This window comes from Anarrhichthys ocellatus, unplaced genomic scaffold (genome assembly GCF_004355925.1).
Source record: "Anarrhichthys ocellatus isolate YVR2014 unplaced genomic scaffold, GSC_Weel_1.0 scaffold28, whole genome shotgun sequence".
In the NCBI taxonomy this organism is placed as follows: domain Eukaryota; kingdom Metazoa; phylum Chordata; class Actinopteri; order Perciformes; family Anarhichadidae; genus Anarrhichthys; species Anarrhichthys ocellatus.
Genome location: NW_022280058.1, coordinates 4,875,971 through 4,902,780, shown reverse-complemented (window position 1 = coordinate 4,902,780; position 26,810 = coordinate 4,875,971). Strand labels below are relative to the sequence as shown.

At 39.8% G+C, this 26,810-nt stretch overlaps 1 protein-coding gene across 2 annotated transcripts in view; it reads right to left on the bottom strand.

Moving 5' to 3' along the window:
* The window catches only part of fam13a (family with sequence similarity 13 member A), a 52,447-nt gene that overhangs the window by 14,442 nt on the left and 11,195 nt on the right, over nt 1–26,810 (bottom strand). For both annotated transcript variants that reach the window (XM_031863392.1, XM_031863393.1), the window contains exons 5-14: nt 26,414–26,561; nt 24,648–24,731; nt 23,846–23,932; nt 19,993–20,225; nt 14,453–14,494; nt 7,151–7,192; nt 6,854–7,048; nt 5,687–5,900; nt 2,950–3,002; nt 2,578–2,620 (exon numbers count right to left, since the gene is read on the bottom strand). In XM_031863392.1, the coding sequence (XP_031719252.1) occupies nt 2,578–2,620; nt 2,950–3,002; nt 5,687–5,900; nt 6,854–7,048; nt 7,151–7,192; nt 14,453–14,494; nt 19,993–20,225; nt 23,846–23,932; nt 24,648–24,731; nt 26,414–26,561 (1,141 nt within the window). The remainder of the gene's footprint in view (nt 1–2,577; nt 2,621–2,949; nt 3,003–5,686; nt 5,901–6,853; nt 7,049–7,150; nt 7,193–14,452; nt 14,495–19,992; nt 20,226–23,845; nt 23,933–24,647; nt 24,732–26,413; nt 26,562–26,810) is intronic.

Below are 26,810 nucleotides of genomic sequence, written 5' to 3'. Positions count from 1 at the left end.
GGGCAATGACAATGATTAAGCTGTGTTTGAAGGGCTTACACACAGTGTACAAACAAACAGAGAGGAATTTAAAAGGCATTTAACTGAGACAGCATCTAACATTGGACCCACATACACAATGTGTATGATTTGGCCTGACAGCTTTGTTTTCTTTTTGCTCTCCCACACCATCTACGTGTGGTGGAGCACTCTCCACACACTCATTTTAAAAACACATGCACTCAAGCACGTGCACTTTCTGAGGCGAGTAATTTTGCAACACAAAAAAGTTACTCATCAAGTAAAAGACAATATCAGCTGCAAAACAAAACCCGTGGTCTCCTCCAACTATCAGTTTTCTGATGGTGAGGGTACTACATGTTCTACTACATGTTCTGAAGGTGGGTGTGTTTACAGGGACTAAAGCTTCAACAAGACGCAGACCGACAAACTAAGACATGCAACACGACAACACACAGAGATTAAGGTGTTTCAGAAATTAAAAAAAACTTGCGAAACAGTGGTGTGAAACAGAGGAAGTGTTTGTCCTGAAATATTTTTTGACAACTCAGAATACATAATTTATTATCTATCCATCTTTTTGATGATTTTTGCAAGTATTGATTTATTGTTCAGTTCATCAAATTTCCTAAAAATTTGGAGGAAAAAATTTTTTCCAATGAGTTGAAAGTGACGTCTTATTTTGTTAACAGTTCAAAACACAAATATATTCAATTATAAATGGAATTTGCACGAAAAGTCTCACATTTGAGAAGATGCAAACAAAAATGTTTTGCATTTTTTGCTTGAAAAACGACTTAAATTAATATCACAACAGTTGTGAAATAACATTCTGTCAATCTACTAATTGGTTAAACAGTAAATAACAGAGAAAATCCTGTTTTTACAAGTCAAATGAACAGTAGGTACACTGAGGGTATGTCATTGAAAACATTTCTTTCAATGAGCCGCAGGTGAAGAGGTCACCATGCTGCACACAGAATCAGTCTATTAATTGTTCTTACTATCTGCAGCTTAGAGGAAGACAAAGATGGCCTGATGGTAACACCCATGTCTGTGTGATAACCCCAGACCAGCTGAGAGGCTGTTGGACCGGCGTCATGCTGGCTCCAGATGGCCGCTCGGTGACAAAGTGTGGTGGTGGTGGCAGAGCTGCAGCCTGAGCTGCTACTAAAATCCATCTGGGATGCTTGGAAAGGGATTCACCATATTTGTATCGGCTGCATGATTCTGTTCACTGGTGCTGGTCCAGATTAAAACTGGAGACGAGCAGATGGAGAAGGTGACTCGTTTCTTTGTGCTCTCACAGACAGCTACACAAAACTTCCAGTAGTACAGACTTTCCACAGTGTTTTCAGTAGCTGGCTGAGGAACTACTGTGTGTTTGTGGAAGAATGACGGTGGGAAAATCCCTTTTTGCAAGAACTCTTAAATGTCCCTTTGTCAAAAATGAAATTACATGTTCTGTGAAACTGCAGATGAGTTTCTGTTCAACAAATCAGTTGTGGAAGTGTCACAAAACACAGACTAGTACGAGAGCAACATGAACAGAGTAAAAAAAAACCTGTGTGAGGTTAGGGAGGGCAAGTCACCAGCCATGTTCTTGTTCTGACAAATATTTGGTCCATTTTGTCCATCTTGCTATGTATGTGTCTTTTCTTAATCTCAGAAGGAAAGTCAGTCTTTCCGTATCGTGAATTTCTTTAATGATTTCAATCCAATTTTCGACTGAAGGTTTGTAGCCACTTTCGAGTAATTCCCTTTTTTGCATGCTACCGTTAATATTTTCAGGAGGTATCTGTCATTTCCTGTTATTCCTTCTGGTAGATCACCCAAATAAAGTGACTTGCATGTGAATAAGATCTGCTGGCCAAGAATATGCTGCATAATTCTCCAAGTGTTTTGCCAGAATGTTTGTATCTTGGGGCAGCACCAGAAGATATGGTGGTGGTTTGCACAACCCTCCCCACAATTTCTCCAGCATATATGGTTTATTGTGGCTAAGTATGTCTTCATTTTAGGGGTAATAAAGAAACGAACAAGGTTCTTCCAGCTAAATTCACGCCAATACATAGAACAGGAAGTAGTGAACGTGGTTTCACACATATTCTCCCATTGCTGACTGGGTATTTTATCTTCTAGTTCCTTCTCCCATCTCTCCTTGATATATGTTGTGGTAGCCCGTTGTAATTCTGTGGTAAAGTTTTGAAATTACTGATTTGGAGCTGCCAATGTATGCCCGTACTATTCATTTTAATATTTCATTAGGTTCCATAGTTACCTCATGTCTCTAAGTCTGAGCAAGCTTTTAATACGATTTGAACACGGACGTTTTTGAAACTTGGTGCTGCTGATACATTTCAGTCGGTGCCAAAAAAGTATTGAGATTCAATATCCAGCCTTTCCCTTTCTTTCACACGTCTCCCCAAAAATCTGGGACTCTAGTCTTCTCCAGTGGTAGATGCATGGGCAGAGCAGATCCACCATGTAGGAGGAGGAAGGAGCAGAACAGAAAAATGATATAACCCGACAGACAAATCGAGGCTCATAGGAAAGGAATCTTGAACTTCAACTTACCCGTTCAGGAGAAGGAATGCCATCTTTTCTTGAAATGTCATTCCTGAAAAAAATCCAACAGAGAAACCACTTTAGCAAAAGAATCTTTGACTGATCACTGCAACCCAAGATAGTTTATCTTCCAGTCAGGAATCTCATGCATACACATATGTAGAGTATATTTTTGCTGCCTGTCTTTATCAGATAAAGTGCACGCTATAAACACCACAGTATGCCAGACAGATCCCGTAAGATAGTGGCAGCCAATAGCTTATCAATGTAAAACAAACATTCAGGTAACCGGTGCAGAAAGTGATGAGAAAAAAATGATTCACTTTAATGACTTTAATACAATTTCTCAAAGGGATCAAGTTAAGGTTTTAAAGAGCTTACTCAAATGTCTCCATGTGGTTCGCTTCGGGTCTCTCACCAACACATTCCTTGAACTGGAAAAAGACACAATTCAAACATTAATTAAACATGGATTATCTACATAGCTGATTTTATGACCAGTTTTCCCATCAAAATGTGACAATGTTCTGTTGCATCAGCATGTCCAATGACGTTTTTAACAGTATGCTTTAATTTCTAAAGCACTTTTCAAAACAGAGGCTTATTACAAAGTACTGAACAAGCTGGTATACCGATGTGTAAAAATCGCTTTGAATTCCTGCTCATACTATATGAAATAATAAACGAGGAACCATGATTGCTTTTATGAATCTTTTTGGATGCTGAACCATGAAGGCTGAAATACAATGTTTTACTTAATTTCACTTCGCTTCAGATTTCATTGCAATGCATCCAACAGTTGTTGGGGAGTTTCACTCAAAACCACAAATATGAACCTAAAAGTTAGAGGAAAACTCAATTCATAGCAGTGAATCGTCTGGAAACCATAAATGTCTTTCCCAAATGTCATGGCACTCCATCCTGTAGTTAAGATATTTCAGTCTGGACTAAAGTGGTGGACCAAACCAATCGACACCGACATCCACAGAGACGCTAAAGCCAAAGACACAGAGGCTGGAGACTATTGTGGAATGGTGCAATTTAACCATAAAACAAACTTTAATTGACTTCATGAAAAAGAGCACATAAAACCAATGCTGTATATATATTCCATGATGCTGTGTTGCTGTACAATAAACAGCAGCAGAAACAACACCCAAGACGCTTTCAGAGCTCCGAATTACTCTCAGGGGCTCTTGACATAACAAGCTCACATGACAGAGACACAGACACTCGCTAACATCAAAGCTCTGCTATCAGCCACTCAGCACCACGGTCGCCTGGCCAATCAGAATTGTGCCAGCTATCACCTGTAGAACATAAGTGTGCCAGAGCGTCGACACTCATCTGCCCTGTTACATAAAGTGTTGGCCTGAGGATTCAGTTGAGTGTAAGCGAGAGTGCTGAACTTGCAATTAAGCGTGAGCCAAGTGTGTGAATAATAATCGGTCTTGCTTTCATGCAGCTTCAGTGTAAGAAGAGTCTGTGGAGACTGGATCATGTTACTGAAGCAACACGGTTCACACCATGTCCTCCTCCTGCTTTCACACACTCCTCGTATAGACTCTACGATACAACTGTCGGGTATGACTCACTGCATCTTGGTAGGCAGGCGAGAGGTAGCTGACCAAGTATTTTATCATCTGATCAAACTGGCACTCTTAACCTGGACGATGTAGGTACTAGTGTGTATCATTGATTGGTCTGCTGATTATTGCTGATGATTCTATTCTACAAAATAGTTTTAATAGTAAAATATTAAAACTTGTTTTGTCAGATCAACAATCTAAACCCCAAAGTTATTTCATTTACAATGACATAATCAAATCTTCACATTTCAGAAGCTGGAACCAAAGAATATTTTTTTTATATTTTTTCTTATTAACTGACTTTTACAATTAAACAAGTATCAAAGTTGTTGCCAATCAATCATTTGCAGATTGACTAATTGATCAATTGAACTAAGACCAGATATCTAAGTTTTATAAAGATGTTTTCTTACAGATTCCCTTATTTATCTTGACAAAAGAAGCCAAACGTAAAATGGGTTAGTATTATCTAAAAAGTAATACAATAACTTTGCCTAAATAATATGCAGTGTAAATGGACACCATGTTGATTTAAATCTTAAACTTTACAATCAAAGAAAAAGTAAATAAGAGTCAAATCTAATGTCAGCTTTCGATGCTGTACAGCTTCCGGTATTCTGTGTACTGACACATTAAGTTCAGTCGGAACCACAAACCAAATCATAGTATGTATGACACACTTGTGTTAATTCAATTTATGTGTATAGACAAAATAACCAGAAGGTATGGTCTGTTATTTTCCAAACCTTGAGAGCAGCATCTCTACCTGTTGACACATTTCTCGTGTCAACTATGGAAACTGAAGACAATGAAACGTTCAGAGGCTTCAGAAAACAAGTAAAATATCAAAGTAACATTCACAAACAAAGTGTTTAACTGCATTTCAATCATTTCCCTTTTACATGATACAAATACTGAGCACTCAACATTGTGGTGTCGAGTACTCTCTGGTGCATCATCGTCTTCAGAGGATAAAAGCGGCAGCTAATTGCACAGTCGAAAGTGGCTCTTACACTTGCACTGCTTCTGGAAAAAGTGGTTTACAAGTAGTGTGGCATGCTGCATATTACAAGCCACTGTACAATGAGAATGGCAGGGAACCATTAGGCAGCTGCATCTTGCTTCCTGTCATCTTCCAACTCGCCACTGTCCGCATTTAGGGATTCTTGTTAGCTGCAACTGCCAATTATTTGCAGTGAGTCAGAAATAAGGATGCCCGGGAGGTTGAGCTGATTGATTTAGCAACCAATCTGCATCGCAGGTGCATTAGGGGAGAAGATCGGTGGCGGCAATTTTAGAATTCACTACAATCTAAAGTAGCCATGATATTGGGAGAAACAACTGAAAGAAACATGCGTTGTTGAGGTTATCAGCTGACCTACACCGACTGACCTGTCACAGTGAGAGAAAAGATTAAAACAGCGGTGACAGAAAGCTGTCAAAAAACACGAGTGGGAGAGATGCTACCAAAAGATGCTGACAAATCACACAGATAGGAAGAGACGAGGAGAAAAGGCGAGATGACTCACTGTGTGGGCGCCCTGGTTATCTGTGAGCTGCACCAGTGTCGGGCTGTGTTTCCACTTATTGGTTTTGGGGGTTCGCTCGGCGTGACCACTCTGGTCTCCCTGTGAGTCCACGCCGCTGCTGCTGCTGCCAGAGTCCTCCCCCACGCTGCCCGAGCTGCTCCCACTGCTCAATGGGATGTTCTCCTTGTTGGTGTCAGCTTGGACGGACGAAGCCCTGCTCTCAGACGGAAAAGAGGACGGTGAGGAAATGAGTGATCTGCTGTCCATCTTACTCCCTCTGTTGTACACTTTGGTCCGTCTTTATCAGCTTGACATTGGGTGAAATACTTCAGGAAACTAAATGCCAAGGTCATCCTGATAACTCATTTACACGTGCTGTTTAGCTTTTGTGCTAATTCTATTTACTGTCCACGGTCTTGGTCTTTGGACTGATGTACTTCTCTAATCCACGTCTCACTCTCAGACTCCAGCACATCTCCATCAACAAGGATTAGTTTCTGACTGCGATGACTCCAGTTGTTATGACTGTGCTGTGTCTCAGTGGACGAGCTTACCGCACAGAATGAAACCTTACAAGTGTTTACTGTCACCAAAAACACCAACTGGAAGTAGTGGCACTGCAGTGAGAACCTGAGGTCAGGCTTTAGTGATGAATGGCATCTTACTGTGCTTTACCGGCACAGTATTATTAAAAAAAATTAATCTGAGTCGTTTCTGTCTGTCTATTTATTTTGTATTATTTATTTTTGTCGTAATGTGGTTTAATATAATGGTTCAGCGGGTGACGGGTGGGTTGAATGGGGTTTTCATTGGATGGGTAATAAAAAGTAAATATGAAGGAAAACATGTTCTTTTATTATGTGTGCTTCCAATATAAATACTTTCTAAAATAAAAATATTCTAGTGTTTGTATCTTGAAATAAGAAATATAATTCTGCACTAGAATGAAGAAAAAATGACTTTTGATTTACATAACAAAAAAGTGGGATTACTGTCACTCTACTAGCAGATTTCTTCGACTTTAATGAAAAATTACAGACAAAGATGGAGCGATGAGAACAAGACTTTTGCAGTGCACTTTAGTGTTGCAACTAAAGACAAACCGCCACCAATCTCATGCTGGTACCCTCAACTACCAACGTCACGACAACAACAGACTCCTTGTACCTGCTTCTTTCTTTGTGTCTCAGCGCCTCCTCCTGTTGCTCTCTCTGGTGTCGACGTCTCTGTCGGGCAGATGGCGTCGGCCTTGGAGATGGTGGACGTGGGGTTAACTCACAGTCCTTTGAACTTTGATCCCCTAAAGGGTTTCCATCGAAGAGGTGCTGCTCCACCGCTGAACGAATCGTCCTGTCCAGAAAACTGAAGAAAAAAATCATGGACTTTAATAACAGTTTCCTTATAAGTAAAACTTAAGAAATTATCTTTAATTAACCTATAGCAACAGTAATAAAGTGAACTTACTTTCCAACATCTGGTCTGAAGTGGACAGGAGAGAGGTGGTTACTGAAAGAAAAACAAGAGGGGAAGAAGAGTAAGAGCTACGGAAACAGGTGGTCATAACAGGTCACTGAGCAACGCTGAAAATCCTCCCAGGCTCTGGTTCTGGCCCTCGGTGATCGAGGCATCTACTGTGCATGAGTGAGTGTTAACTTCAGCTGTGTTCTGAGCATAAGTAGGTCCTCTGAGAGCTAAGTGGCCGGCTTCTATGACTACCCCTCTAAGTCTTACAGTAGAGTATATGGTCAATACTCTTCATGCTGATCTCTGGCTTCATCTTTCTCTGAGTTGTTCACATGGCATGTTATCTGCAGTAATGAGCAATAGTTGTCCTATTTCGGTGTGCCTATATCTAACTACACATATATCTATATAAAGATATAAGGCAACATCAAACAGTAACAAATTTTCAGTTTGGCAACTGTTCTTTTTCTCTTCTATTACAGTCGAGGACTTTTCTTATCAGAACTCTTAAGAGCCAAAATACAATTGTCAGTGATTCGGTTTCCATTTGTTTTGCTATAGAGGATGTTATTTGTCCCACCGGTTTCTTATGGATTCTGTCCATATTCTAAGCCAAACGAGTACAATACACTGGACAGTAAACCTGAGCACCTCGTCATTTGGCGTACAGATACCTCAACATGTATAGGGGTGGCCTGAGGAGATCTTCCATAAACAGTGGTGTTGACAGTAATAGCACAGCTTTCCAGAGTGCTGGTACTGATAAAGGGAGAGATGATAACGGAGTGATGGTACACTGTGAAGGTGACTGTGGAGAACTTATGTAAAATGCCGTGGACATGCACTGATTACACTTGCACATTATCAAAGCTGTATATCATATCACATCATATGAAAGAAGTGGCATACCCCAACCGTGTGATAACCAGATGATCCTTTTGATGAGCTTAACTAATTCAAATCACAAACATGGATCTGTAAAAGTTTTAATAGTTTTAAGATCTGTGCTCATGACCAGAGAGATCCTTCACTTTCAGTTCAGTTTCATTTATTCAGTTGGTAGAAAAAGAGGCAGACAGAGGAGCGAAAGTTAAGTCCGTTAAGGCTCACAGGTGCTCCAGAGGCCGCAGACTAAAGCACTCGATTATCTCCGGGCAAAGGGGGAAAAACATTTGCCCACTACCTAATAATAGGCTCGACACTGAACGCAACAAGTTAAAGCAACAGAAAACGCTTTAATGGCTTACTAATGTTGACTTAACCTTAGACCGTAATGCCTGCAAATGTCAAAGGCATGAATCCATCAAGTGCAGTGGACACATTAAGCGCTGAAATATGACAGAAGGTTCAAGATCTATCCAAAACTTTTGAGGACCGACTCTTGATCGGCTCTTGATATAAAACTGATGAGAGGGTTCATAATATAACTGGAATATGTTCTTGGGGAAGATGATTATTAGACCTGGAGAAATGCACCATGCCCTATGCTGCAATTTTAACACTGACACTGTTACAGTTTGAGGCAGCGGTTCCCGATGTTACTGGATTGTGAGCCTTTAAAACAAAGTCTACTTGTGACTCCTCATCCCAGTTCATAGCCTTTGTGTGGACCGTTGTGAGCAACCGAAGAAAAGAAATGAGGAGTGAAGAATGATTAAACTCCATATATGGTGTTCTGGATTGTAGAGGACTTTCATGACTCTCTGAAATACACAAATTCTGTTCAGGTACAAATCTACTATCCATGTTGGTCTGCAATGTGAAAGCAGCTCAAGCTGCATTTAGGATGTCAATGAGCTGAGCACAACTGCCTGAAAATGTGAAACATTTGGTAATTAAATATCTCGAGGCAGCTTTCATCCTTCCAAGTAAGTAGTCTGCGGGCTGGCACAGCATCGACAACCAACCCGCTCTCATTTCCAACTCAAATACCGACACTTTGTCAGGACCCTTGGCGACAAATTCTAACGCACTGTGTAGCCCGAAGCCTCAAACTGTAACGCTCCACTACGGTTGCAGTATTTGGTCAGTGTTGTGAAAAAAACCCCCGTCATGGTTTGGGTTAAAGTTTCTAAAGTAAACATGCAACTTAAAACACTTATGGGACAAGATCAAGTGTTTGTGAAGTTAAAATTAAACGTAATGTTGTGAACACAACAAACAACACAAACAGCTGTTTCTAAAGTGAGAGGGAAATGTAAAGTTGTGAACACGAACAACACGCAGTTGGTTTCACATGGGACACTAACAGCAGTCTCTTGGATGAAACTCCTGTGTTTGTTTGATCCATCCACCCTCCCTGTTTCTGGTCTTTATACAACGTCATCACACACGGAGCAGCTAATAATGACGCTGATGGGTTCACATTGGAGTTACTTGAAAGCCTGGGCCGTCTCATACAGACACTCAAGGGCGCCTTAGTATCAGATGCTGAGGGGCGCGACGCGGATTTGACAAGTTGGGGATGAGAACACCAAATTCATTTTGCACCACCGACTTATTTTAACTAAAGATGCAAATGTGTAAATCCACTCTAATATGAGACAGTATTGTCGCCTGGTGTGCAATAATGTCGGAGTCATGAAGTACTGGCAAATGAGACCATAAGGCAGGAGGAATGAGCCATTGCATCAGAAGTCTGAAGATTATCTTTTGCTGTTTATCTCTGTCTTGTTTTTGGTGCAGCACCTGCTTACTACGTTTTTTTGTGCGCGAACATATGGCTTACATTGCATCAGAAACATAACAAGAATATCACCGCCAGAATGAGTGAACCAAGCCAAACAATTCTTTCTTGAACACATATATTCTAAAAATATCAAATCATACCACCAACAGTCAAAAGTTTGATCAGCAGCTGATCTGGTAATTTTGCAACACAATGATTGTGTAATTTCATTACCCAGCTATAATATAAATGTTGCCTTTGCTCCAGTAACACAGATTGCAAAACAAAGTAGAGAGAAAGAATTAAAATGTAATTTTCAGACAGCGAGCTACAAATCCTGACCGACGAGGTGCAGAAACACTAAATGTTTACATACCACCTCATTTAAATATCTGCAAGTAACACAGGAGCTTCAAGCTTTTTTACCATTTGCAGAATCTTTAAGTTTAAATTTCTTCAAACAAAAAAATTGTGAAATCCTATTTGTAATTTGCCCCATCAGATGTGTGATTTCTGATCCACACAAGTGGTCTTCAAATAAGATTCAAACCATAAGTCCTACCCAGTTTTCCAGTCATTCAGGTAATATATTGCCAAATGCAGCACCGAGATCTAATTATAACAAATCTGGTACTTTTCCACTATCTGTGTTTATGTAGATGTCCTTCAAGACCTTAACAAAACATCTAAACAATTGTTTAGGCTCAAGAAGGTGTTAAGCTGTTGAAAAACAGCCTTTTCAATTATATAACTTAAAAATAAGGTCTGTAATTGTTCATTGGTGAGTTGTCTAGACTCTAGATTATTCTTTATTAAGAGCGGCTTAATAACTGCAGTTTTCAGGGCCTGTGGAAAACAGCCGGAGAGAAGAGAACGAGATAAGTGTTGACTATTTGCAGAATGTGATGCCATGTGGTTAAAATTGTTTTTCAGCGTGTAGGGAGACATCAAGGCAGCAGGAGGAGGATTTCTCTTTGACTAATATTTACCAGCGTGGTATTTCTTCTCGGGGCAATACCATATACATTAGCTAATAAATACCTACAAGATCAGGAAAACAGGGGAACACAAGGTCCAGAAGAAGAGCCTGGTACTGTAGGTGGTAGGACACTGATGAGGAAACTTTTTGGCGACCCTGTGGTTCCAACCTGCTTTCCATTTGTAATGTCAGGGTTGTCTAGGGTCTGTGTTTGTGCCCACATCTGGCTGTCCACTAGATGTCCAAGGTCAAAGTTGACTGAGCTGAATTCATAAATGTTTCCCTCCGTGGGAGTACGGTCTTGTACTTATCTTTAGGTACCCCGAGTATCTCAGCAAGTAGAAACCCGACTCACAGCACATAAATCCAGTGGTTTCATTTCAGTGAGTCTTGGGAAAGTTATGGTGTGATTTCGAAAAAGCTTTCCACTAAAAGCTTGTTGAGTGGAATTCTGATGAACTAACTCACACGCAAACTCACCAGTCTTGTCGTCATCATGAGGTTTTTCCAAAGAACCATCAGAGATTTCAGTAAGTCAACTGTATTTGGCTATAACCCCAAATGGTTTAGTCCTTTGGACACAGCCAGGCTCACCGTTTCCCCCGTTCTCCAGCCTTTATGCTAAGGTAAGATAAATGACGCTTCTCCTGGCAGCACATTTATATTTAACAGGAGAGAGTGGTATCAGTCTTTTGATCTAACTTTTGGCAGGAAAGCACATAATAGAAGAATAAACCAATATTTCCCAAAACGTTGAACTATTCCTTTCAGAAATATCATGGATGAGTTCATTTTCTTTGACAGATTCAAAATACGATTGTTGAATTTGTGACATTTTGTGTCAGCAGCAATTTTTTTGTTTTCAGTTTTATTGCGTCAGTAAGGTTCACTGAGCTGTTAAGACAGGTCTGTAATGAAATGATAGGTCTGGCAGTTTAACTGTATTATTTTTGTTTTGCAGAGTGTGATTTTAAAAAGCCAGCAATGCAGGTCTTGTTTTACAAGAGCTTAAAGTTTGCTTCCTATAATTGCTTCATTCAGGACCTTCTAACTAAGAAAATTGCGACGTAAATAATACTAAGAACAAAATAATGTGTTTCCGTAGTGTCTGTGTCTGTGTTAGGGTTTTTAAAGTCAAGTGTTCTTTAAGGCATAAAACGCAAGGAGGAAACAACTCCGAAGCATCTAAAGCAGAAGCTTATATCTGTTAAATCCCCCACATTGTGTACCCAGGAGCATCCATTCAGGTAATCAAGTATTGCACCACAGTCAGACACTAGCCAGGCCCTTCCGAGTCTTTGGTCAACACACACAAGAAAATTATGCTGACATATGATCCATTTTGATTGATCTGAGCTCCCATGTGGCAGCCTGAGAGTCTTTGTATGTGCAAGAATGCAAGTAGACTTCAGCAGAGACAGAACGTTTGAGCGGTGCATATGTGACAAAGTACAAGCAGGACATGGCGTTAGTCATTGATGAACGTGAGCAAGAGACAGAGAGCGGTAAAGGGAGAGGGAAGTATTACAAATATTACTCTTAGTCACTCAGAGATGACACAGACTACTGCTACGACGAATTAGTTCGTTAGCAATTGATCTGTGCAATTGTGTTTCCAAGTTGTTACTTGATTTACCTTTTAGTTTACAGTATAAAAGAGCCCAAGACAGCATCGTCAAAGAGCTTATTTTGCCCAACAAACAGTCCAAAACTCACAGCTATTATGTTTACAATTCCATAAAACAGAGAAATGTATCACATTTGAGAGGCTGAAAAAACCCACTAATATTTAGCCATGCTATCAGCACGGCTCTATGAACGGCACTGCCTGTCGGTCAGTTCACCACCTTGGTCCAGTCTCGAATATTCCAACAATTATTGGATTTTGTACAGACGTTCATGGTCCCCAGAGGATAAATCCAATAGACTTTGGAGATCCCCTGGCTTTTGCTCTAGTGAGACCAAAACATTTTAGTTTTTTTGTGAAATATCACAACAACTACTGGATGGATCATCATGAACTTTTAAAGACATTCATGACCCCCTGAGGATTAATTGTAATGATTTGGGGATCCCCTGACTTGTCATCTACCACTGCCATCAGGTCAACATTTGAATTTGTTTGGTTTATGACATGCAAAACGTAAAACCTTCCTATTTGTGGTATCATATGCATTTACACCAAATATACATTTATGCATACATGTCTGTCTGCACATGTCATGTAATGAATAATAGAGACCTGTTCAAATCTTTAAAATGGCCTGACATGTGACTTGCAAAATGTGAGTAGTCTTGTGTAGTTTACTGAGAAAGTATGCTGAGCACAGAGATTATGTAATGCAGACAAAGAGATTATAGATCCCATACCACAGTTAAACAGGTTATTGTTATGTAATATTTACTACACATACTGTACATAGCTGACTTCATGCCGAGGACTTGGATTAGTGCACTAATTGAGACCTTTGACCTTTTATCATGGATGAAAAGGATGTGGATGTGTTTTATTACATTGTAAGAGACAAGATGATCCAGTCAAAGTTTGTTTTTGTTATATCCAGGTTTACGGCTGCTGAACAGTAGAAGACAATTTTGCAAAAGCTACAAAAGTATTATGTTTTAAAAACATTAAAGTACATGTTGTTACTTGATTTAACTTCCATTTCATATAAAATATGAATCATAAAGTGTAGTTAAAGTTATATTGCATTTTTTTTTTTTTGTCGGCTCTGAGTGCATTATTCTGGTTACTCTGACTATTGTCCTGTGAAGTCCTGTCGTGCGTCTATTATTGTTTTTTTTTAAGAAAAAAACATTAGAAGGCTTGATCACACAAACAGCCGCCCTGGTCTAGAGCATTATCAGCTCTGAAGTCATATCAGCAAACAACACTCCAGTCAAAATGTGCCAACTCCAAATGATTAACTGAGGAACAAGCCGGTAACACTTGCTGGACAAGCTGCTGAGTTTAAGGCTTTATGTCAACATAAACTGAAGGCTAAAAGGGAAACGATGACAGAAGCGTCATTGATGATTAACAGGTGATTACTATGCAGGTGTGGCCAGGGTGTACTGAAACCTTATCAGTTGCACATGCAAAAACACGAGGTTTACTGAATGTTGTATACATGTATGGACATTTCATGCACTTGTAATAGGTTCATTTTTAACTTTGGCACTAATGAAAAATGTCCACCCAATATATTCTGTTCATAATGATCCAAAGAAAAACAGAAAATCCTCTCATTTGAGAGCCTGGAACTACAAAATATTTGGCATTCTTTCACTGTTTGTATTTGAAAAATTATCGAAACAATTATCTGTAGTTGCCGACAAATAGCTTATGCTTAATTTATTATTCATACTACAATGTTCAATGATCTTAAACCATCAGATCATTCTGTGTCTGCACCCAGAGGTGTTTTCTGATTGGGTGGTGTCTCTGGAACATGTGCTGCGTTTGCCTCTGCTACAATAACCGAAACAGTGGTGAGCACACTGTTGCATGTGCAGGGTACCTTGCTTTCCCTCCAACTGGTACTTCCATTGTTTCCCATGATAATGCACTAAGGCAGCACACAGCCGCTTCCCCCAAAACAACATACTCTCATCCAATTCTTTCAGCTTTCTTACGCAAAGCAAGAATGCCTACCTCATGTAGAAAGGAGATATTGGCCTATCTTGTTCTTGGGAGCTGAAATATAAAAACAAAAACACATAGTTAATTAGCTTACAGGGTGACTATGAAGTGCTATGACATAAAAACATTAAGCCCCCCCCCCACCCTTCATGTCCCTGGGGCTGGAAATAGGAGCATAAGACTGTCTTTTGTCTGCAGAATAATAGCCATGCAGTGCAACAGATCAGTGCCTTTGTGGAGCTTGTCTCTGGTAATTATTATGAACCAAAAGAGAAATGGCTGCTGCTCTAAAATATAGGCTGGTTGGTGCCACTGGATGAATGCCAGCAACACATGATGAAATTATGCAACGAAAAGAGCAACTCAGCGTTGGCAATGAATGTTGAGGTTGCTTAACATTTTCATATCCTGGTACTTACAGGCTGGACATTTCACAATCACCTAGTCTTGTTTGCCTAAGCAAAGCTGAATACGCTATTATCTTCTGCAAAGTCAAAGCAGGAAGAAAAGCACTGCAACCCAACCTGAACTGTAAGACTTTGTAACACAAAAATAACTGTTAACCACAGATGTCTTCTTTATTGAATTCCTTATGATTCATTTATTTACTGTTCATAGATGTTTTGCAACAATGACACTTTATACTAAATGTATTTTAAAACTGCAAATCAACCACATGTGTGTTGTTGTAAGCTTTCAAGCTAATTAGACATGAATCTCCACAGTTAATGGTGATTTTGTGACATTTCACAGAGGGAAAAGCATGGTTGTAAATCACAACCATAATGATGGCTGTAAGGGCTTACTGGGACACTTGAAGTCAAAATGTCTGATGTGAAAAAGGCCTATTCTTTTGTAAAAGACAAGAATGTTCAATCATTACTTTAAACCCCTATTGGGACTTCATTTAGATGTTCACATGACAAGCAAACATGTGTCGAGACAACATGAAAACCAACAATGTTCTTGATTAACAAATATGCAACAAAAATGATTTTGGTTAAAAAATGTTGACAAACCAGTAACAGGTTCAACTGAGTATTCAACAGACCGGCAGTGACCGACAAAGTGTCTGAAACATCAATGAATTAAGTCCATTGACAGAAACATAATCAGCATCTATTTTGACATATGATCAAGTATTATATAATAGTAGTTGTAAGTAATTATAGTACGATTTTAATAAAAAATGCCAAAATAACAGCTGTTCCACCTTCTCATTGTGATAATAGAATTGTAAACTGGTGGCACCATGTTGTTGTAGAAGATTGCGATGAGCATTTGTCGCATCTTTCAGACATTTTAAAGAACAAACCAAAAAAGATGAATTAAAAAAGTGATCTGCAGATTAATTGTTGATAAAATGCTCATAAACCGCTGATTTAGTCTTAAAGAGGGACAGAAAATAGGCAAGATCAAACTAAAACAATTTCAAATATGAGATAACTTCGCCTACAGTGCCAGTAAACAATAGTTTGAAAACAACTCAAACTGAAGGAAGGGTTGTTATTGAGGGGACCATGAATGTTTGGTTATTGGGTGTGTTTTGGCACGTGACGTGCCGTCATGTGGCTTACGTAAGGGCGGCAGGTGTGCCGAGGGGAGGGGAAACTATTCGGGGAGCACCTCAACAAGTTCAAAACAAAGGATTTAGGTTTCAAGTCAGACAGGAATCAAAATATGCCAAAGTTCATTGAACTTCAGAAGTCTTCTCAAATGACACAATGTGCAGGTAATGTACACGTGTTCCTCCAGCCTTGTTTTAGGTGCAGGCGTGGCTCACCGCAAACACCTCCACATTCTTTAAGAGACTCAGAGGTGAATGTTTTTTCTCTCCACACCCACGTTCTTAACTGGTGTTACACAGTCTGGCAAGCGCATTAAAATAATATGTGCCGTCACTGCCGCCGTGAATTGCTAAAGCCGAAATCCTGCTTACCCACTACCTTACTGAGGGGATAACGAAAAGCTTTGTAGGGGCGATCGGAAAAGGCCTGATCCCTCTTGGGTAAACGGAAAACTACCAATGACAAGTTGGTCGCTTTCAACAATATAAAAAAAGCCAATGTAGACAAAGGTAGTCTAGCTTAGCGGATGCTGGTCACTTGAGTAATCCTCCAGCAATTTTTGGCAGAGTCCCTCTCCTTAGCCCTGCCTTACCTTTTCCAACAACATGCAACAACAACATCTGCTGAAGTCTAATTAAAGTTCTTATTTGATCTCATATGTGAACAACATTTTTCTCAACACAATTTTGAAGCTGCCATCACTATGTCTTTGACTTGATGCTGCCAATTACAGTTGTGATTAGTTGTTGGATAATCAATTTTTACACTATTTTTTGCTAAAAACAAAAAAGGTTTGGGGAAGTTGTTATTTGAGTTGGTGGTGCAAAACCAAAAGTGGAAAATAGTTTAGTAAATTTTTTTTGCAATTTACTGTATTGAATATCAAAGAGCCAATGAGTCTCTGGTCCATTCAGGACCTCCAAACCATCAGCTTTTAGACGGGTGCTGGACATTGTTCGAATACCAAAGAGCACAAACTGTGTGGTGGTCAAGACCTAAAGTATTTGTTGGATAAGCCTGGCTAAGCTATGCTCAGTATATGCTCATTGTATTAGAGAAAAAAGGCGTCAAAGCAACACCGAGACACCATGCTTCAGGTTTTAAACAATTTAGAGATGAAATATGATCAGCTCTCACATGCATCTCGTTTTGTGTCAAGTCTCTATATCATGAGCATTAACTTTGCTGCATGTTATTGACGTTAAAAGCAAAATGGCACAGAGAAAAACACCACGTTTGATTCTCAGGAATGTCTTTTTTACATTTGAAAAGTTAGAACCAGTGAATTGTTGGCATTTAGGCTTGAAAAGTTAGTTAAACCATTCTCAAAATTATCAATTATTATTATCAATATCAGAAAAAATGTCCCTTGGTCAACTAATCGAGTAATAAATAGTCTTTTCAGCACTAGCTATAATACATGGATGATTTTGACTACTGAGTTTGGAGCACCTGCTGTCATGCTTTCCTCTCACTATCAGACCAGGTATGTGACTTCCTGTCAGGTCTGTCACTGAACTTGAACATCAAACTTAGCATCTAGAACGTCGCCTCTGAGACATTTTGCCACTTATCAAAGAGGCTGAACTCTACTGAATGGTGGCAGGTTAGTGTTCAGGTAGAAGAAGCCTCTTGGGTGACCTGTGAATATCTTCAGGGGTAAAACAGAAAATCTGGTTGGCTTTGGATTAGTAATTCTAGATTTCCTGTGACCTGGTTGGCTGAGACTCTTTATAGACCTAAAATCTTGGTATGATTAGGGGTCAATGTTGTGTATGGGATTTGGAAAAAAAAAAGCACCAACATCAAAAAGTGCTATGAAAACCAGTTAGATCCAGCCAGCAGCTACCTGCTGTAAATATGTGAGCAGGGTTTCAGGCTGATGGATGAGACTTCCTGAAAGGAGGCCAACAATGCTGTTATACCCACAGGGAACCTGCAGTCACACCACACTGCAACGTTCCTCACTCCCACCTATTTCCAACGGGCTTCTAAGAAACCTAATGGTTACATCACAAGATTTAGTGAGCCATGGCAACTCCACACAAAAGCCAGTATGCATCCCCTACGAGCAACTACGCACTGCTGAGAACAGAGTAAGTTCACATGGCGCTGCTATGTTGGCTCATGTGACCTGTGTGGTGAATGAGGCTGGTGTCATATTTCAGGTGCAGGTGAGAGCATTGTGACATACACAATTACTGGATTCATGTATTTGACACCGAGGAGGCAAAGTGTCACATGTTGAACATGGTAAGGCTCATGCTCTGATATGTGGATACACGAGTCTAATAGTGGAGCTACTAATATTAATCTCACTGAATGTTGACTTGATTTCCAGTGTGTGCTGAATGTGATCTGAGGGACTCAGGACCGGAGTAGTTCCTGGAAAGAAGCGTGCGTGTGTGAAATTGAATACACACGTCATTAGATATATTTAAATTGCATCATTCATATATATATATATATATATTAAACAAAAAGTATTTTTTTCTCATTCTGGCTATGTTTAATTTAGTTGCGGCCCAGGTGGATGTGCGGCTGTTTGTGCTGCACTATGCTGACACGGATTTGTCTGACACATACCTATGGAAAGTGAGAGCAAGCTGACAAGTAGACATGAGAGCAGCTACAGATATGAAAACACAGATGAATCCACTTATGAAAAAATGATCATATATTTGCTCTGGCTTTATGTGTCAAAATCCCAGCTACCTACAATTCAAACATTTTCTTTAATAAAAACTCATAACTTTACCTAATTTTCTCCTTATAAATGCTTTGTCTTTAAACATTTGAAAGCTCCAGAGTCTCAGGTTTGTCAAACACGATCTGTGAATATCAAAAGTAGTTTGGCATGAAAGATGGTAAATTCATTTTAGTCTTTCTGCAAGTTGCAGGAGTCTGTGTGTGTGTGTGATATTTTAAAATGTTATATTTTATATTATTATGAATTAAATGATGACAATTTTTGTAAAGCAGGGCGCTGTGTACTTTTATGTAACGTGTTAATGGATCTGGTGCTGACACGGCTTTAAACTCTGATTAATGTCATACTAAAAGGTCAGTGGTGTTTCCGCCAAGCCGTAGTAGAAGCCAAAAACATCATCATCATTTCTCATCTTAGTGCTTCAACATCACACTCTTGATTTGCTGTACATTGTATTTTGTAGTTTTCCCACTGAGACACATTTGATGTATGACCAGTAAAGTGGTGCCTCTCAATGTCACCAATGTCAATATTTCAAATTAAGGAAGCAAAGTCACTCAACTGAAAACATACACTGTGGATAAACAGAATTTGGAGTGTGTGTGAGAAGAGGCTTTAAACAGTAGATTTTCAGCCAAACGGTGCAGGTGCTATCACAGCCAAGGTTAATACTAGTTTAGAACCCCTGGTCAAGAGCCCCAACAACAGACACAACTGTAGCCTTGCTATTCCAGTGCTGAGGACACTCAACACCGAGTGGTTCCAGTTTCAGCTTCTTATAATAGGCTTGTTTGCATGCCAAAGGCACATAGCGACGGGGATGGGGCTTTAGATCCCCGATCGCTGTCAAGATTCTTCACCCTCACCCTCGACTGATAGTACATCACCTATGCAAACAGTAGTTATAACCTTTTTACCACTGCTAGAATCGCCCCCTCGTTTTCCACATTGGAGTTGGACATTACAAGACAAAAATAGAAGTTGTTTAATCGTTTTATCTTACGTACGTTGCAGTGAAGCTTTATTTTACAGCTGTCATAAAGGATCACGCTTCCAGATAAGACTGTGATCCTAGTGAAATACTAAAACTGCAAGAGAAACTGACTGGATTTCACAGACTAAGTGAATTCTGTTTTTGCCTCACAAATTGCACGGAGTTCACGTTACGAATCCATAAATATAATATTATTATCTCAATATTCTGCAACTTGCAAGCAATATCATGAATTTGACATCTTCTCAGACACAGGTGCATGCTCTTTGACCGGACTGACCTGCTGATGGCCTCCATGTCGCCAGAGGGGCTGACATCGAGGTGGCTGAGTGGCGAGGAAGTGTCTGGGGCTTCTTGGCGAGCTGTCTCCATTGGCTCTGGACTGGGGTGTCTTAGCTCTGAGGTCAGTGGCAAAATTATTGGTATGGAGAGGGACCTTGCATGTGGCGACCCCGCAGAGCGGCTTGGGTCAGGGATAACTAGAGTCATGCGGTCACTCGTCCCTTTCCTCACCTATTTTACAGAGAGAGAGAGAGAGAGAGAGAGATGCCAATAACAGGTGAGTCTTGTGACAGGAAATATGAGACAGCACGAGAGGTAAATGATACGTGTACTCGTATCACTCTGAATATTTCTGCACAATCAAGCTCTTACAACCGCACACACAGAAATACACTGGAGCATTCAACCTTTGCTCAGGTTACTATAAAACATACATTTGAGGATTTTCTGAGGTGAAGCAGAGAGCAATAAGAAAAACAACAAAGGGGTAAGAGGTTAAAAGGTTAAAAAAATTGGTTAATCTGAATGGTTGGACGGATGTTTGTCTTACCGTGCTGACCCCGAGTGGGTATAAACAGCGTGAGCCTCCAACTGCAGTGTAGGAGAAGAACCGTAACCGAATTACAGCCACATTGTGAGTACTACTCTGCATTTTTACTGAGAGCGTTCTCATATATATATATATATATATATATATAGATATAGATATAGATAGATAGATAGATAGATAGATAGATAGATAGATAGATAGATAGATAGATAGAAAGAGAGGGGACTCCTACAGCTGCTAACAAACACTGAGGCTAAATAGCCGGCCGACTATGGTAAAAGGAGTATGAATTGGGTCTGACGCCAGCAGAAGTATTGATAATGGTCAAAAACACCCACTGATAAAAGGGGCTTGGCTCTATTGATAAACGTTTGTCAGTTTGAATTAGGAGGCCTGCTTTTTTTTCTCTTTACACCAATTATCAGCAGAACATTTCCATTTGGGGTTGAACCTAATGGGTTGTTCTAAAATCTATGGACGCTGCCTCCATTTAGTCATTGGTGCATTTAATGGGTGAATCTTTGGGAACATAATTAGCTCCACAAGCTTCTTTAGCTGTAGACCAGGTATGGATTTTGCCCCTCAGGGCTTTGTAATTGATTTAGCTAAATTTGTCATTCACAGAAAACCGCAGAGAAAGAAAAAGCTGCTGCTGCTAGTGTCGTACCACTGGAGTACAGCGCAAACAAATGTGGACAATAGCTTGTTTTTTTTAGGGAAGACATCATGGAGACAACATGGAAAAGTCCCCATCCTAAAATCCAGGTTGTGATAATGAACCTCAACAGTGTTAGTGAGATGGTGCTGTCATCTCGGTTGGTCTATGTTGTTCAGGTGTCGAGTTAGAAAGTAGATAATTTGAGGCCATTATAAAAGGGTATAATATTTCTCATTAGACACACTAAAAAGGACTTTGTGTATAAACTGACTATATACTAAACAGTGAATGATTTCAGACACGGAAACTCCAAACAGGCAAAGCTAAAAATCAAACTGCAGGTCAGTTTCTAGTGTTAACCACTGACCCGTCATGCTGCCTCCATCCTGGTTCTCACTTTCTGGCTATGCATAAAAAAGAGCTCAAACCGCACAACAAGTGGGAGCTAAATAGGCCAGATGGCAAAGAAGCCTGATGGACCAAAATGAGGATATGACCTGGTTTCTAAATCGTGGATTAACTAATAACTTGAAGGTTTGTACCCAACATCTCAAAAGACTGCAAAGAAAGCAAAATAAAATATTTAAAGATTAAAACTGTACTTTCTCTTCCATCATCTGCTACAATGAAATGCAGTTGTAGCTGACCTTAAAACAACATTTACAGCCGTTAACTGAAACTGGTGACAGCTCATCTCAGATGTCTGGTTTTCCAAAAATGCGTTTGCAATATAATCCATACCTGTTCTTGCTTGCACTACGACCACAACTACTTTTCACTAGATGTTTCAAGGTGGCGGTTGTTTGTATAAGCCGTTTTGCTCAAAGCGAGAAAAGCTGGCATTTAAAAAAAGTATTCAAATGTTTTTTTTGGTCATACCATAGCAACAGAATGCTTTCTTGCAATGCTGTATTTATTCAACAAGGAATTAGTAATACTCTGCTAGTGCCAACTGTGCCCCTTTTGCAGTCCAAAGCTCATCTATGAACATAAACGTCTCTATGTGAACAATAAAACACAAATTCCCATCATAAATCAAACAGAACAGGCATGCTTAGGGCTCTCGAATTGAAGTGTGTGTGTTTGTTGGCCTGATGCTGATGAATACTGACTTATTTCACTTTTGTCTTGCAGTGCCATAGTATCAAACATGGCGTAGCTTTGGTAGTGATGTGTGAGTGGTGAACATGTCAAGACTTTTAACTACATCTTTAGTAGTAAGCACCAAGGCCAAATCTGTGGTGAGTCTGGAGCACAAGCCTTTTTCAGTAAATACTATTTTAATTTTCATAGGAAGTGAGGAGTCTGTTGGTATCAGCTTAAACTCTCAGTCTGTTGCGTTAGCGCACCAACCACTGCTGAGTGGTGGAAAACACGTCACCAGCACTTCACAGCTGTGGATTTTTCCTGCGAATGTTGCCACAAACACCCAGCTTGTTGCAAATGTAAGGGCATCAATCAGTGGGTCACAGGCTCAATCTCCATTGTGTTACCTAATTCAGCAATAGATAGAGAATTAGACATTTATTTAAATGAAAATATTCAAGATTATTACTATTGAACTAACTATTGAATTACTGTAACTGTTGAATTGAATTACTATTGGGCTGACTGTTAAATATTCATTATTTTTACCTTTACTCTTTTGGACACTATTTGTATGTTTACTAGATTAAGTACTGTGTTGCACTTCCTATACGCACTTAATGTTGATCTTCCAGTGGGGATACTTCTTACAGGCATAAATCACAATGTAAGTCATTTGAGAGCAGTCTCTACTTTTGTGTCTCCAATTTAGTTTACTTGTTACTGTACACCTTCTTAGGTAAGGTCGAATAACTTCGGGCATCTGAAAACATTCTTAAGCTTAAGTTGCATGCAGCTCCGCTAAAAGTAGAAGTATTTTCATTAACTACTGGGGAAAGTAAACATCCTTCATCAGCAGATGTTTTTACCTCCCTGAGCTTATCTTGCCACCATTACTTTTATCTCTACAGTGACACTGGTCTTTATATCTGTATCACATGTGGCATCAGATCTCTGTTTCAAGCTGAATTCAAAACAGAAACCACAGCGAGTCCGTCTTTGTTGTTAAACTGAAGCCAACCTCTCATTTTATCACATATAGAAAAATGAACATGTACACGGCTAATCAAAGTAGCTGACTTCAGAACAGAAATTTGAAATAATTTTGCCAAATGCTCCCATATTGACCGTGATAAAATAAATGAAGCCAGAGCTCTACTACATGTACACAAACGGGTCACTTCTTAAGACTTCATTTTAATCAAATTCATGACCAAATGCAGCTTTTGTGGCAGGGTTTATTTGTAATACGACAACACAGTTGGAATGGCATACCATAGCCCCTGTATGTCTCTCACTGCAAATAAGTGTGTGGTTGTTTCCTGCAACTGACTGCCTTTATCAAATCCCATCATGTGACCGAGCAGCGAGGCCACATGTATCAGAGGTTGTCTGAGAGATGACCCGAGGCTAATCAGCACCAAGGCAATGCAGCAGATAAGAAAGCAGGAAGTATTTATTGGCAATGATGACATATAGACTGTAGTGATCCATTAAGGCAAATCTCTTAAACAACAACAATTAATCACAGAACTTAATGACAGTAACACACTGTACCTTCTTTTTCCTCTGCCTCGCCTTAGGAGCGTTAGTGGAGGATTTGTTCAGAAGTTCTGCATTTTCTGGTGGTTTTTTTTGTCCTCCCTTGTAACATGTATTGAGAGAAAATGCAAAATAAAGACATTAAGATTTAAAGTGCAGTACATAAACAGTTAAATGTGGAAGAATGCATTTACTAAGACAGCTGATAGCATTTGAAAAGATCCTGGACAAATGATGCAAGATAATACTAATTAATTTGTTGGATGTAATGTAATGATAATCATTAATTAATATAACCTAAAGCAATTACTTTGTTATCATTATTTTTGATTAAAACTGACATGCTACAGTAGATGCTCCACAAAAAGAATACAAATACTGGAAGGTGACGTCTAAAGGCTCCTATCCTAAGAAGAAAATGATAACATATCTCAGTTGCGTATTTTTAAATACACACTGACTGACCTGATTACCATAGCAGGCAGTATGCACGAGTCAGCTGACACTGATAACAAGCTTACAGAAACCTAAACAGACGCACACAGAAATTGCCTCCGTGCTGGAAAACCACTTTTCCAAAACATGTCGCTGTTCTGTTAATCACGTCGCACAGATCACATGGTTGGTGTTAAAAGAGACCATGTAAGAGACTTTGAAGGGGTCATGCAAGTTTGATCTGGGAACGTCACGCATCAACAACAAAACTGCATTTCACAGCAGACGGACAAAGACTTCCATATCAGGTGCACTGAGGGGCATTAATGTATAAACAAAGACGCACACGTGCAGGCGTGCTGCTGTAAAGCTGATCACACACCTTCGTTCTGGGAAGCGGTGTCGGTTGGGTTGCTTTGAGGTGACTTGGTGACTTCTTTGCGTCTGCATCTGTCATGTGCACCTCCTGGGACCAGAAAGAGGTTTAAAAAAAACCCAAAAAAAACCAAAAAAAAAAAAAGGAGGGTCACAGGTATAATGCACATCATACTGTACAATAAATACATTAGCAACAGATCATGCTAAACAGAGGAAATGTGTTCTTCATCTGTACAGTAGCTATGAAAAACGTTTTTAATAAAACTCCCGGTTATGTTGTTGTTCTGCTTTTACTTTTCTTCTGTGAGCCTTAACAACAGGGTTCAGAATAGATTTTCCTGGTTGGATGATCTGCATCCTCCACATACACTCACATAAACACTTGCATGCACACCTCCTGCTCGTCAGTATTTTGTGAGTGAAGGTAAAGGCAACACCGGCGATCATGTGCGCTGCGAAGGAAAGTCAGCAGGCGAGGGGCCTTAGTAGCCCGTGTGTGCCTGTGCATATGTGTTAGTGTTTATGTGTGCATGTTTGTGTGTAAGAGAATCTCATTCTGACTGAAAGGGTTTCCCACAGGTCAGCAGGGTCTCAAGAGCTAAATCCAACTGGCATCAGGTGGCCCATGTCACATTTCATGCCAATAACAGTCGCTAATCAACGATCAAGACGTTTGCCATAGACTGTGAAGGATGTTTTTTACAAAAGTGCCAAAGTTTTGCAGTTAAAATTGTGATGTGATATTTGAAACTATATTCATACTGCATCTGTCGGAGCAGTAAATATTCCTCTAATCTCGCCTTCTTTAGTGGATTGGAACAAACTGAGTTTATTGCGAAGATATCAAATATTCCAGACTAGCTGATTTGGTCAGTGTGTCTCCGTTTGCATCGTCACGGTATTAAGCACACGACTTCAATTCTCTGCCCTTTCTGTGTCGACTTTGCTGGTTTTCTGTATGTTCACATGAGGTCACTCAGGGTGAAAGTTTGATATGTTTACAGGGCGGTAAATTCCTCCAAAGATGCTGACGTCAATGTTGATAATTTTTCAAGGGATATGGGGGGGTCTAGGAACATTAATTCTATAATCGGTGGATATTTTATAGGCTAAGCTTGTATTTATTCCCAATACATTCCATTTTGACTACTTTAGAAAAGATTCATTTATTCCCCACTAGAACTGTATTTTGTGTGAAGAGCCACTTTCCAGGACAAACCATGTATCTCCAAGTTTAGGGACACATTAAGTTATTATGTGAAACGGAAATAAAACCAGAATCTGATATCGCTCGACTTAAGTCGCAGTAAATGGATGGTTTGCTGCTGTGCTCTGCTTGGTTTGTTTCTTGCGGGCACATTTTCCTCAGATAGTTACAGATGCAGCAGCAAGATGCAGCCAGGAAACCCAGCAGACCAGATAAACTAGCTAATCAATGAAGACATCAGCCATTGAAGCAGCAAATATAAATCAACAGCCAGAGACTCAAACCAGCGGCCTGTGGAGGAGTCGATCCTGCGAGGCTGTGATATAAGATCAATTTTAACTTCATCATGTTCCCTTGTACTGTATTTATAAACTATCACTCATCAGGGTGGATGGGCAGAGAGGGAGGTCATGGTCCTGAGAGGAACTCATACTGTTTAAAGTGCATTGGCACAACAGGTGACTCATGGTTATTTGTTCAGCTGCACTACATTGTACTGACCACCATCACATATCTATTTCATATAAACATGAGCATCTGGTGTCCCTGTGAGTTCACAGCACCTTGACAATAATAAGAGTTGACAGTTCTTCTGTGCAGCCTTCTCCGTCTCTGGCGATCTCGAATATATTGCTGTAGTTCTGGATGAACTTGACCATTATCTTGTTACAGATATGTTGGTCCTTCATTGCTTCGAAACCCGGGGCCACGCTGGAAAAGAGGGAGAAGAAACGAAAAACAAAAATGAAAGCAAACTCAACAGTGATTTTGAAACTAAAATTAAAAGTTAAGTTTTCAGTTAGTGTTCTTGATTAACGGAGAATAATTCAGCTGTCCTAGTGAATATGATGTGTGATGCTACTGAACAGCTGTTTAAGATGTACACTGGGCTGCCAGCCTAATTATATAACTTACACACACACACACACACACACACACACACACACACACACACACACA